Raw genomic sequence first — 11,892 nt, 5'->3', positions numbered from 1 at the left:
GCTACCTTGTTAGTTCTATCCCTCTTTTTATAATGAATTAATAAAGAATACATGATTTTTAAACGATAGTGACTTTATTTCCTTAAGCAAGCTGTAATCGAAGGGGGAGGGTGGGTTGCTTACAGGGAATGAGTCTATCAAGGGTGGGGGGCGGGGTTCATCAAGGAGAAACAAACACAGTCACACGTACCCTGGTCCGTGATGAAACTTGTTTTCAAAGCTTCTCTGATATGCACCGCTTTCTGGTGTGCTCTTCTAATCGCCCTGGTGTCTGGCTGTGTGCAATCAGTGGCCAGGTGATTTGCCTCAGCCTCCCACCCCGTCATAAAGGTCTCCCCCTTACTCTCACAGAGATTGTTATTGCTGCTTGCTGTGTGCTTCACAAAGGGTACATTGGTTTGGCTGAGGTCTGAGCAAGTCAGTAATGTGCACCAGCGCGCCATTAAACGGCCAAATGCACATTCTACCACCATTCTGCACTTGCTCGGCCTGTAGTTGAACAACTCCTGACTACTGTCCAGGCTGCCTGCATATGGCTTCATGAGCCATGGCATCAAGGGGTAGGCTGGTCCCCCAGGATAACTACAGGCATTTCAACATCCCCAACTGTTATTTTCTGGTCTGGGAAGTAAATCCCTTGCTGCAGTCGTTTAAACAGAGTAGTATTCCTGAAGACGCGAGCGTCATGAACCATTCCCAGCCATCCCATGTGGATGTTGGTGAAATGATCCACCAGTGCTTGCAGCAACATTGAAAAGTACCCCTTGCGGTTTATGTACTGGGTGCCCTGGTGCCAAGATAGGGATATGGATTCCATCTATCGCCCCACCACAGTTAGGGAATCCCATTGCAGCAAAGCCATCCACTATGACCTGCACATTTCCCAGAGTCACTACCTTTCGTAGCAGCAGCTTAGTGATTACTTTGGCTACTTGCATCACAGCAGCCCCCACAGTAGATTTGCCCACTCCAAATTGATTCCCGACCTACCAGTAGTTGTCTGGCGTTGCAAGCTTCCAGAGGGCTATTGTCACTCGCTTCTCAACTGTGAGGGCTGCTCTCATCTTGGTATTCTGGCGTTTCAGGGCAGGGGAAAGCAAGTCACAAAGTCCCATGAAAGTGCCCTTACGCATGCGAAAGTTTTGCAGCCACCGGGAATCATCCCAAACCTGCAGAACTATGCGGTCCCACTTGTTTCCCAGGCCCAAAATCGGTGTTCAATGGCTAGAACCTGCCCCATTACCATTAGGATCTCCAAAGTGCAGGGGTTTGAGAGAATTCTGTGTCCATGTCCTCATCACTCTCGTCGCCGCGCTGCCGTAGCCGCCTCCTCCTCACCTGGTTTTGCAGGTCCCGGTTCAGCATAGACTGCACGATAATGCATGAGGTGTTTACAACGTCCATGATTGCTGCCTTGAGCTGAGCAGGGTCCATGTATACTGTGCTATGGTGTTTGCACAGTTCACCCAGGAAAAAAGGCACGAAATGGTTGTCTGCTGCTTTCACGGAGGGAGGGGTGAGGCTTTACCCAGAACCACCCGCGACAATGTTTTTTGCCCCATCAGGCACTGGGATCTCAACCCAGAATTCCAAGGGGCAGGGGAAACTGTGGGAACTATGGGATAGCTATAGGATAGCTACCCATAGTGCAATGCTCCGGAAATCAACACTAGCCTCAGTACATGGATGCACACCGCCAAATTAATGTGCTTAGTGTGGCCGTGTGCACTCGACTTTATACAATCTGTTTTTAAAAAACCGTTTCTGTAAAATTGGAATAATCCCGTAGTGTAGACATACTCCCTGTCTCCAGTAGTTATACTCACCTAAAGCAAACTCCCAGCTTCTCCAGCTGGCATGGTGAGGATCCCTCTTTCATGAGGCAAAAGTGCTCTCCTTTGGCTCCTCTGGGAAAGGAAAAAAAAAGCCTCCCACAATCCCCTATGTAAAATTTCTCTTGGGGACCTCAGGATTTTCTGCAGGCGCACACAGACTTCTAAGGTCTGTATGTTCCTGTGTGTCAGTGGGGCTCTATCTCTGGTGTTTGGCTCTCTGTCTCGTGGGATCTGACAGCTATGGGGCCCTTATGAGAAAACTAGAAAGTTTTCTTGCTCCTCTGGAGTTTAAGGTCTCCAGGAGGAAAGATGTGGGGCTGGCACCAAGCAGGGCTTATGCACCAAGTCCTCTGCAGGACTCTGTTGGTCTCTCCTCTTCCATGTTCCCCACATCCATGCTGCTCCCAAGATCAGCATTAATAGGAGCACTGGTGTTCCCAAGAGCCAGGTGCTACCAGATTAAAAATGGATTGTTGACCCTGGGATGGAGAGTTTGGGGACCAGGATCTGTCAGGTCCTGAAGGAACTCAACTGCCTCTTTTGAAAAGAAGAATAAACCATTTAGAAGAGGAAAAAAACTTTTATTTGAAAATAGTCTCTGCACATTTCTGCCAAGAAGAGCTCTACAAAAATAATTCTCTAAAGAGAAAATTCTGAATAATCATAAGAACAATGCTGACCCTCCCTAACAACTGCAGGATCTCAGAGGGCTTTGAAAGCCAGACATTCTGCTTTTGGGGTGGGGGAAACAGAGCAATGATAGAAACTCCCCCTCCCCCATCTCTATAGTGACCCCTCCGTCCTGTTAAGGTAGGACTTGGCTGGTGGCACTTTGGAAGGAGGATCCACCAGCCAGTCTCAGCAAAAGGGTGGTGGCTGAAAGCGGGAGTGGGCGGTGGAGTGTAAATCTCCACATCGCAAAGAGAATTGCTGGGTTCCAGTTACATCAGGAGAGCGCTGCCATTGACAATTTAAACAGCAGAACAAAGGCAAGCAGAGCTGAGTAAGGGAAGCTTGGGGAGAAGTCATCCAGCTGGGGAGAATCCGGAGGGGTGGTTTAGTTGCCATAGTTAAAGCGGTAGTTGATCCTGTTTTGGTTCCCCTGTTGAGCTGCGTGTAAGCCAGCCACAGCTCCTGTTGCCACGAGGATGATGATCAGAATCACTGTCAAGAGGCTCAGTACCAGGACCGCGATGTTCAGGCACTTGGCAGTCTTGCCATAGCTTCCTGCTCCATCAGTGTCACCCAGAACTTTACGATCTCTGGCCTGGGGGGAGGAAGGGGAAGTAATAAGGGTGAAATGGTTGGGGCACCAAGGCCTGCTTCTCAGGGTGGCTGAGCACTTGCGGCTCTCAAGACTTTGGTGGAAGGTCTGGGTGCTCATCAACTCTCAATATCCAGCTCCAACTAGCCAGTGCTGCTGTCAAGCAGAGGCTTGGGGGTGGGGGGAAAATGAACAGAGTGATTCCCAACACTTTGCACATTTGAGACCTCCCCACTCTGTGCCTTTAGCTTCCTCTTGGGCCTATGGAACTGCCTCTCACTCTCTCTGCGACCTCACCCATGTGGCCCACTGCCTTGACAGCCCCTTGGCTGAAATCCTCCTCCCCACACGTTCTCATCTCCCCTCACCTTGATTTCCAGCAACTCCTCTGTGGCATCCCTTAGCCCCACCCCTCAAGACACCAACACGTGTGGAACCACCCTACCTGCCTGCTCACATGCGCCCCCCCCCCAAGAAGCACACGTGGCTCTTCCATGCCCTCAAAACTGCCCTCTCTTTCCAGATTAAGTTCCAAGTTGGCCTCCTTGTTTATGTCTCCCCATAGATTTGCTGTAGCCAATTTCGCCAGCTCTCTTGCTCCCTCTCATCCTGCCCACTGCTTTCAGTCTTCTAGCAGCTTGTCTTTCACCTTGCAGAGAGACAAGGTGGGTGAGGTAATTCCTTTTATTGGGCCAACGTCTGTTGCCAAAAGAGACAAGGATGTACATTCCATTAACTTCTGTTGGCCCATTAAAAGACATGACCTCCCCCACCTTACCTTGTCTCCTTTATATCCAGGGACCAACACAGCTACACCACCACATTTACACACAGTATGGACATTTTCAGTAGGGAGAGACTATATGGCTGAATTACCCATTTATTCACTACTGTATATTATGTTTTTATCCCATTGTTTAATTTATTCCATGGAGCGCCTGGACATGCACAGTTGTCCAGGAGGGCAGAATTCAGACACAGAAGTCCAGTGACATGTTAATTGCGCTGCCCAGGAGAACCAGCAGAGCACCAGCACTGCCAGGCAAAAACAGGCAGCCAGTAAATTCACAGATGGGACCATTATGAGAATATAGTCCAGCTTCCTGCAGCACGGAGAATTTCACCCAACAATCCCTGCATTCTTTCCATTTATTGGGGATTTATCCATTTGGGACACGATTCCAGAATAAGGTAGTGTGTGACTTTAAAGCATTATAGCTATAGTGGAATAGCTCCCTGTGTGGACGCTCTTATTTCAGAATACCGCAATCTCGGATTCATAGTGTAAGAAATGTGTAAGAGACAGTGTGGTGTTTGTAAAATTAAATGTTCCTAGGAGTGCATACTTAGTAGAAGGTAAGGTATATTATGTGTGGGTAGTGAGCAGGTAGAGTCTGAGAATAAAGAAGAATCTTTACAGTTTAAAGCACCAAAAATGTAGCTCAACTGGTCAGTTCTAATGGGACATGAATGCCACCACTTTATATACATTGCTATAGAAAGCATCACTGTGTAGCCAGGCCAACACCTTCTGCATGCACAGGTCCTACCAGTTAAGAGGAGTACTCCATTGCTTCCCGCCTCCTCTTTGGACTTCAAATAAAATAAATGTAATTTTACATCTGGGCTATACAAGACTTTAAAAACATTCAAGACTGGTGAAAGACATGATGACTAATTGTCTTGCGGTGGGGGGGGGGGAAGAAAGGACTCCTGCAATCTTCTATGGTTGAGCTGACTACTGCTGTCAAAACTAAGGCGACTGTGCTTCTGAATGGAAACATCCATACATGAGTCTCTGGCAGTGTAACTTGTGTGCACTAATGTCACACTTTTAGCATCACACCGTGTAGATATGCCCTTATTGGTAAAAGGAAGCAACTAAGGGAAATTGAGGGGAGAAAAAGGCCTCTTAATTCCTTTAGCTTAAAATGCTTTAACTGGTTTTCCCATGACACCTATGCAAACAGGGGGTTGCAGACGTTTAGATACCTCCCCAAAGTGCAGCAGAACAAAATATGCAGCATGCCTAAAAGGTGGATTGAAATTAAAATAAGCAATTAGAAGTATAAACAATTCAGTTGAAAAGTCAACATTTAAGTATGCAACAAACGAAGTAACAGATGTGCAAAGTGTGCGCTTCAGGCTTTGCAGGACAGGGGGTAACTTACAGAAATAAGTATTTTTTAAATATATTTGCAATTACAAAGGATGGGAGGTGGGGCGGAAAAAAATCACTTTACCGGAAGTCCAAAATGGTACTGGATCCTATAGCAAAGTACAACCATTTTAGGTATATGGATTCCTTGGGAAAGGTAACAGCTTAATATTAAGCTAGGGCAGCCTAAGTGGCAGCTGAAAGCAAGGTTAGCCTGCAACAGAAAGCATCCGGTTGCCAAGGGCACCTGAAAATTTGGGGCACCCTTGGGTCTTAGTGTCCACCCTCCTACTTTTCCTATCCCTGTTCTGACCCTTCCTGCAGGCTCCCACACCTAGCTGCTGCAGCCTGGTGAGTCTTCCTCTAGAGGGGATTTCGGCCTTGTCTACACTGCCAAGTTGTTGCCAAAACTTCAAAACTTTGGTCTTTCACAAGTACTTAACCCCCCCGCCCCCCCGTGAAAGAAAAAAGTTTTGCTGACACAAGTGGCAGCGTGAACATGACTTTGCCAGCAGGAGTGCTGTCCTTCCAACAAAGCTATTGCCATTCACGGGACTGGAAACAGTTTGTCGTAAAAATTGCAGACAAAAGTGCATTTACCCACGCTGACTTTTAGTGACAAGGCTAAAAGCTGCTTGGTGTAGATAAGCCCCTAGTAACTTAAAAGTGAAAAGCCTCCAGCCTTCTAGACCTATTAGAACAACACTGAAACTGTTAAAGAGCCATTCAAGGAGTAATGAAGCCATTTAACAGGCATTTGCCAACCCCCAAGTGTATACTGCCAGTTTCTGCCTTTACTGACAAAAAGAGGTGTGCATGACTGTAATATTTACTCAGAACATGTTAGGGCTAGTCTACACTGGCAACACTGCTTTAACATGGCTTTCCACCTCCACGAGGGGCGCAGCTCCCAGCGCTGGTGCACTGTCTACACTGGCACTTTTAGCACAGCAAGTTTCAGCGCTGTAACGGGTGCTTTCCTTACGCGCCTGAGCGAGAAAGTTGCAGCTCCCTAAAGTGTAGACAAGCCCTTAGGCCATGTCTACATCTAAAATTTTGCAGCGCTGGTTGTTACAGCTGTATTAGTACAGCTGTATAGGGCCAGCGCTGCAGAGTGGCCACACTTACAGCAACCAGCGCTGCAAGTGGTGTTAGATGTGGCCACACTGCAGCGCTGTTGGGCGGCTTCAAGGGGGGTTCCGGGAACGTGAGAGCAAACCGGGAAAGGAGACCAGCTTCGCCGCGGTTTGCTCTCGCGTTCCCCGAACCACCCTGCAAACCGCAGGGAAGGAGACCTGCTTGCTCGGGGTTCCGGGAACGAGAGAGCAAACCGGGAAAGGAGACCAGCTTGATTACCAGAGGCTTCCTCCTTCCACGGAGGTCAAGAAAAGCGCTGGTAAGTGTCTACATTGGATTACCAGCGCTGGATCACCAGCGCTGGATCCTCTACACCCGAGACAAAACGGGAGTACGGCCAGCGCTGCAAACAGGGAGTTGCAGCGCTGGTGATGCCCTGCAGATGTGTACACCTTCAAAGTTGCAGCGCTGTAACTCCCTCACCAGTGCTGCAACTTTCTGATGTAGACAAGCCCTTAGTCTGCAGGATCTTAGTTTAAAATTTGCTCTAAAAATATTTCATTAGTGTGTTGCTGAAGATTATAAAAATCACATCTCTAAAAAAATCCGAGCGCAGATTTTTAGATGCACAATCTGAGTATTCATCATTAGCCTTAAGTGTTTGGATCTTCAGACATACAGGTTTTTTTAAATAAATCCTTCAAAATACCACCCGTATCTAAAATACACATTTTAAATTACTAAAGTAAAAAAAACTTGCTCCTCAAGTCTTCCTGTCCATCCCTTTCTCCCTTCACCTCCCTGCTGAAGAGAGCCCTTAAAGGGACAACACTCCTTTCCTTCCAGATAGCTGGACAAATGAGTTTCCCTCTCTTTACTCTATCTGATGAACTAGTTTTAAGAGAACCCTCCAGCAAAATCAGTACCTTAGTAAGATATAAAATCCTTTGTTATGCCTAAAATCTTTGGAAACATATTTTTTAAAGTTGGTGGAATTTCATAAACATGTGTATTGTTATGGAGATCACACACAGTAAATTAGTGTTCCCTTTTTCTAAAAGCAACGAACATTGCTATCAACACACTGAACCTCTGTGACTGATTAATTTAAAATAATGAGTTTGTTTCAGTGACTTAAATATGTAGTAATCTGGAATGATTACTTTATGAAGGTTTAAGAGTACATTTAAAATATAAAATCACCTTAGAAATACTGTTTTTACATTTTCTTAATCAGAAGAGCTGCATCATGTATTCCATAATATTTAGTGTTGTAGTCAGCAGGACGGCTGATTTGCCCTTACTACAAAGTTCTTGCAAATAAATCTCTGACAAACTTCAAGGTATAATCAAAAAACCTGTGACTGAAATTTTTTATTCCCAAATGTAGTGCTTTTAATTAGGTACCTTCTGCATGTCCAGTCTTAACCATCTGGCATGCAGCAGAAAACATACTTCATTTTTTTTAGTGTTTTTGTTCTGTTTTTTTTTTAATGTCATTGGCTTCATTTGGGTTCAGGGATTTGGCTGGAAGCAGGTGAGCAGGGAGGGGGACGGAAGAGAGGAGGGAGGCAGTGGGAGAGGGCGGGGCCTGGGCAAAGGGTGGGCACAGCCAGGGGCGGAGCAAGGGTGAGAAGAGGTAAGCTAGTATCCCAGCCTCTCCAAGCGCAGCTTCACTCACCACCCATAACAGCAAGTAAAAGCGGGACCACACGTGCTGTAGTCTGTTTGGGCAGGGGCCGTATTCATGGAGCCGAATGCGCTGGTGGCACGCATTCTGCATGAGGGAGATGGTACGGGGTCTCTGCAGGGAACTGTGACTCTCTCTCTCTCTCTCTGAGCCTGGGCTGCTGTCAGGCATAGGGGCACCAGTTTAATAATACCGTGTAGGGCCCCATAAATCCTAAGGATGGCCCCAACAGAAAAGCACATTAAAAGACTCAAAACATAGTCTTTTTTAATTTAATCAAGTTTAGGTGCATAACTCATGATTTTTGCATTCTTGGCTGTCAATTTATCCTGAGGGTCTAGGCTTAGACAAGTTACAGTAGACGTTTGCCTTGGAGAAGGATTTTTCTGCAAGGTAACACAGCGCCCTTAGAGCCTGAATTTTAAAAATACTGCAGCAACTAGTGGGATTTTCAGATGCATGTGAGTGCTTTCAATCTTTAAGAAAATCTGGCTGGTAGTGGTGACCCCTTTTCCAAGTACTAGGGTGCTGGATAATGGTAAAACAACAGTTGACAAAGGCAATCCCCATTGGAGGATCAAAGGAAACTGAAGACGTTTTTATACCAATCCCAGGAATCAGCCTTGAAGTTATAGGACCCCAGAATGAACTTGCGTTATAAAACAAATCAGCATTAAAGACTGTAAGATTGCAAAACAAACATGAAATGTTCCACTAGAAGCGCTGTGCAATGTGATTGCTAAAGCTACTAGCACCCGTTCATATTTTCAAAGCTGATTTGCTATTAAAAATACAAGTTAAATAGCACAGTGACATCCCTCTGCACAATGTCACCAGAGAGAAATGACCAAGTGCCAACAATAATTCAAAAAAAGGGCATTTTAAAACCAAATAATGGAAAGGAGTGAAATTATATTCCCAGCGGATTACATGAAAGGGAGTCCAGTTCAGAGACTCAGAATCTTGGATCAGACAACTTGGCAAACTGCTGTGAGGCTTTCTGCAGACACACAGCTGATAAAGGGTTACTTTTAACACTGCCACTAGTCATGGCAATCATAAATTTTTGGGTGGGGGTACAGGGGGATGCATGTGAAATATTTCTCTGATCCAAGTCTCCTTTGGCCGCTCCATCCATGATTTCAGAGAGCGAAGAGCAGCCTTACCCGAAGTGCCTGCGGAAGTGGGCGCCCAGCTGTCCTGTCCTGCCAGTCTGCCCTGCAAGCCCTGTTTCCACAACTCCCGCAGCTGATTAACTGGGGTCACTTCCACCCCCTCCCTGGGCCGAGCACCTGTCACTCGCGGGCAGTGTCCCAAGCCGTGGTGCCTGCCCCGGAGCCGGTCCCGCTCCCCCTCCTCCAGCCGGGCTCACCTTGAAGGAGAAGACCAGAGCCGTGAAGCCAAGGCAGCAGACGTTGCAGAAGATGGTGTTGAAGAGCGACCAGAGTACGAAGTCGCGGGGCGGCTGCTGCACTGGGAAGCCCTGCGCGGGGCTGGTGTAGGTATAGGTGGAGTACGGAGGAGCCGAGGCGCCCGGCCCCACCTTACCGCCGTCGCGGGGCTGCAGGTCGATGCTCACGCTGGAGTCCATGGCGCGGCGCTGCCCCCGAACAGCTCTGCCCGATCCCCACCCGGGGGGCTCCAGATATGCCGCTCGGGGCGGGTCCGGGGGGCGGAGCTCGGCCGCCAAAGGACTGAGGGGGGCAGGGCTCGCGGCGGGCCGGGGGGGTGATAACTGGGAATCGAAACTTACAGGTTCCGGAGAGGCATAAGCAAGGGGTAGGGGGAACTCTAGGGTACAAGGTGGGGGAGGGCAGGATGGGTACAAATCAGTGATTTGTTTAAAACAATCCATAAAATCGGATTTTTAGTGAGAGACTTTAAATTGGATTTTTTGTGATTTAAATCAGATTTTATTAATAAAATCCTTTTTGAGGAAAAAACTGATCTCAGGATAGATTTAATTAAGGGGACATGATAGCAGTTTTCAGGTATCTAAAAGGGTGTCATCAGGAGGAGGGAGAAAACTTGTTCACCTTAGCCTCCAATGATAGAACAAGAAGCAATGGGCTTAAACTGCAGCAAGGGAGATTTAGGTTAGACATTAGGAAAAAGTTCCTAACTGTCAGGGTAGTTAAACACTGGAATAGATTGCCTAAGGAGGTTGTGGAATTTCCATCTCTGGAGATATTTAAGAGTAGGTTAGATAAATGTCTATTAGGGATGGTCTAGACAGTATTTGGTCCTGCCATGAGGGCAGCGGACGGGACTCGATGACCTCTCGAGGTCCCTTCCAGTCCTAGAGTCTATGAGTCTATGAGTCTATAAGATATTGTTGTGGAAAAGAGCACCACCCAGTTGATTTGGATCAGACAGCCTGTCATAGCATTCTTTCTCAGATCTGAACCTTAGAGTTCAGAAAATGAGATACTAGCACCTGAATCCTCTAAGCTTAATTACCAGCTTAGATCTCATAGCACTGCCACCACCCAAAAATATAGCGTTTTGGGGCACTCTGACTTCCCCAACCTGCCCTGGGGACCCCCAGAACCCAGATCCCATGGGTTCTTAAAACAAGGAGAAATAAACCATTCCCCCACCTTTCCCCCTCCCAGAATTTCCCTCCCTGGGCTATCCTGAGAGATACTGATCCAGCCTCTTAAATCACCATACAGAGAAGCATCTCCCTTCCCTTCCACAAAGAGGCAAACAGATTCAACGAAAACAGAGAGATTCTATCTCTCCCCCTCCCGTCTCCCCCCCCACACACACACCCGTCCTGGTGAGTATCTCAGTCCCCTGGAATAACACAAGGGAAACAAGGGGAAAAAATCAATCAGGTTCTCTAAAAAAAGAAATCTTTTAATAAAAGAAAGGAAAAAGTAAAGAATTATCTCTGTAACTTCAAGATGTAAATATTACAGGGTCCTATAGCTTACAGACACCAGAAAGAGACTTTCCCCCCAGTACCAATACAAATCAAAATATTCCCAGCAACTACACATATAAAAGTTAACCAGCCAGATCCCCAATTGCAAATAGAGTAAAAACAATCAAAAAGCCTAAACCGCCTGTTTTTACTTACGATACGAAAAGAAACTTAGAGAGCCTGTAGTAATGTCTGGTCTCTCTCAGACCTTCCGAGAGAAGAAAACACAACAAACAAAGAACACACACAAAAGCTTCCCTCCGCCCAAATTTAAAAGTATCTTGTCTTCTGATTGGTCTTCTGGTCAGGTGTTCCGTTCCCTGCTTGTAACCCTTTACAGGTACAAGAGACGTTAACCCTTACCAATCTGTTTATGACACAGCCTGAGGCACCTTTATTGATAAAACAAAATTACAAGTATGCATACAGGGAAAGACAGCTAATCTCGTGCAAGAGGTAAGCTGCTCTGCCCTTTACAATTTTCACCAAGCTTATAAAGGTTAAAACCGCAAAATGTCATATTGATTACACAAGTTATTTGTTCTTTTCTGGTAAATTAATATTGCAAATCAGCAAGCTATTTTAACATATATCATGCATTTGGACAGTGATTGAGCTGGTCACTCTATAATCGAGCAAGCTATTTCCACACTTATCATGCGTTTTGGCAGTGGGTGAGCTGGTCATTCTGTAACTCCACCTTGCAGTTACAGTAAGCAGGCAATATTTGCTACACTATACTTGCCTAAAACTGAACTGGCACTCAAATGACCCCTTGTCCCCCCTCCTAGTTCCTCTTTTGTCAGTGTTCCATACCCCGCTTGCTCATATCTAGTTTCTCCACACCCAGTGCATACCCAGTGCCACAGTATGCGGATGAACAAGTTTCTTTGAGAACTAAAACCATGGCTTTTATTTTGCATTTATTTAGCTTGCATG

The 11,892-nt window shown here is 46.5% G+C and overlaps 1 protein-coding gene across 1 annotated transcript; it reads right to left on the bottom strand.

Moving 5' to 3' along the window:
- Positions 1-2,395: 2,395 nt before the first annotated feature.
- On the bottom strand, positions 2,396-9,669 carry LOC115650584 (dispanin subfamily A member 2b-like). Its single transcript, XM_030560760.1, has 2 exons — positions 9,397-9,669; positions 2,396-3,102 (listed from the first exon to the last, which is right to left on the bottom strand). The coding sequence occupies exons 1-2, from the start codon at positions 9,613-9,615 to the stop codon at positions 2,893-2,895; spliced, it is 429 nt and encodes a 142-aa protein (XP_030416620.1). The 5' UTR covers positions 9,616-9,669; the 3' UTR covers positions 2,396-2,892.
- Between the last annotated feature and the right edge of the window lie 2,223 nt (positions 9,670-11,892).

The sequence above is a fragment of the Gopherus evgoodei genome, chromosome 4 (genome assembly GCF_007399415.2).
Source record: "Gopherus evgoodei ecotype Sinaloan lineage chromosome 4, rGopEvg1_v1.p, whole genome shotgun sequence".
Classification (NCBI taxonomy): Eukaryota; Metazoa; Chordata; order Testudines; family Testudinidae; genus Gopherus; species Gopherus evgoodei.
Note: the sequence above shows the minus strand (reverse complement) of the source record. Positions and strands in the feature narration are given on the sequence as shown.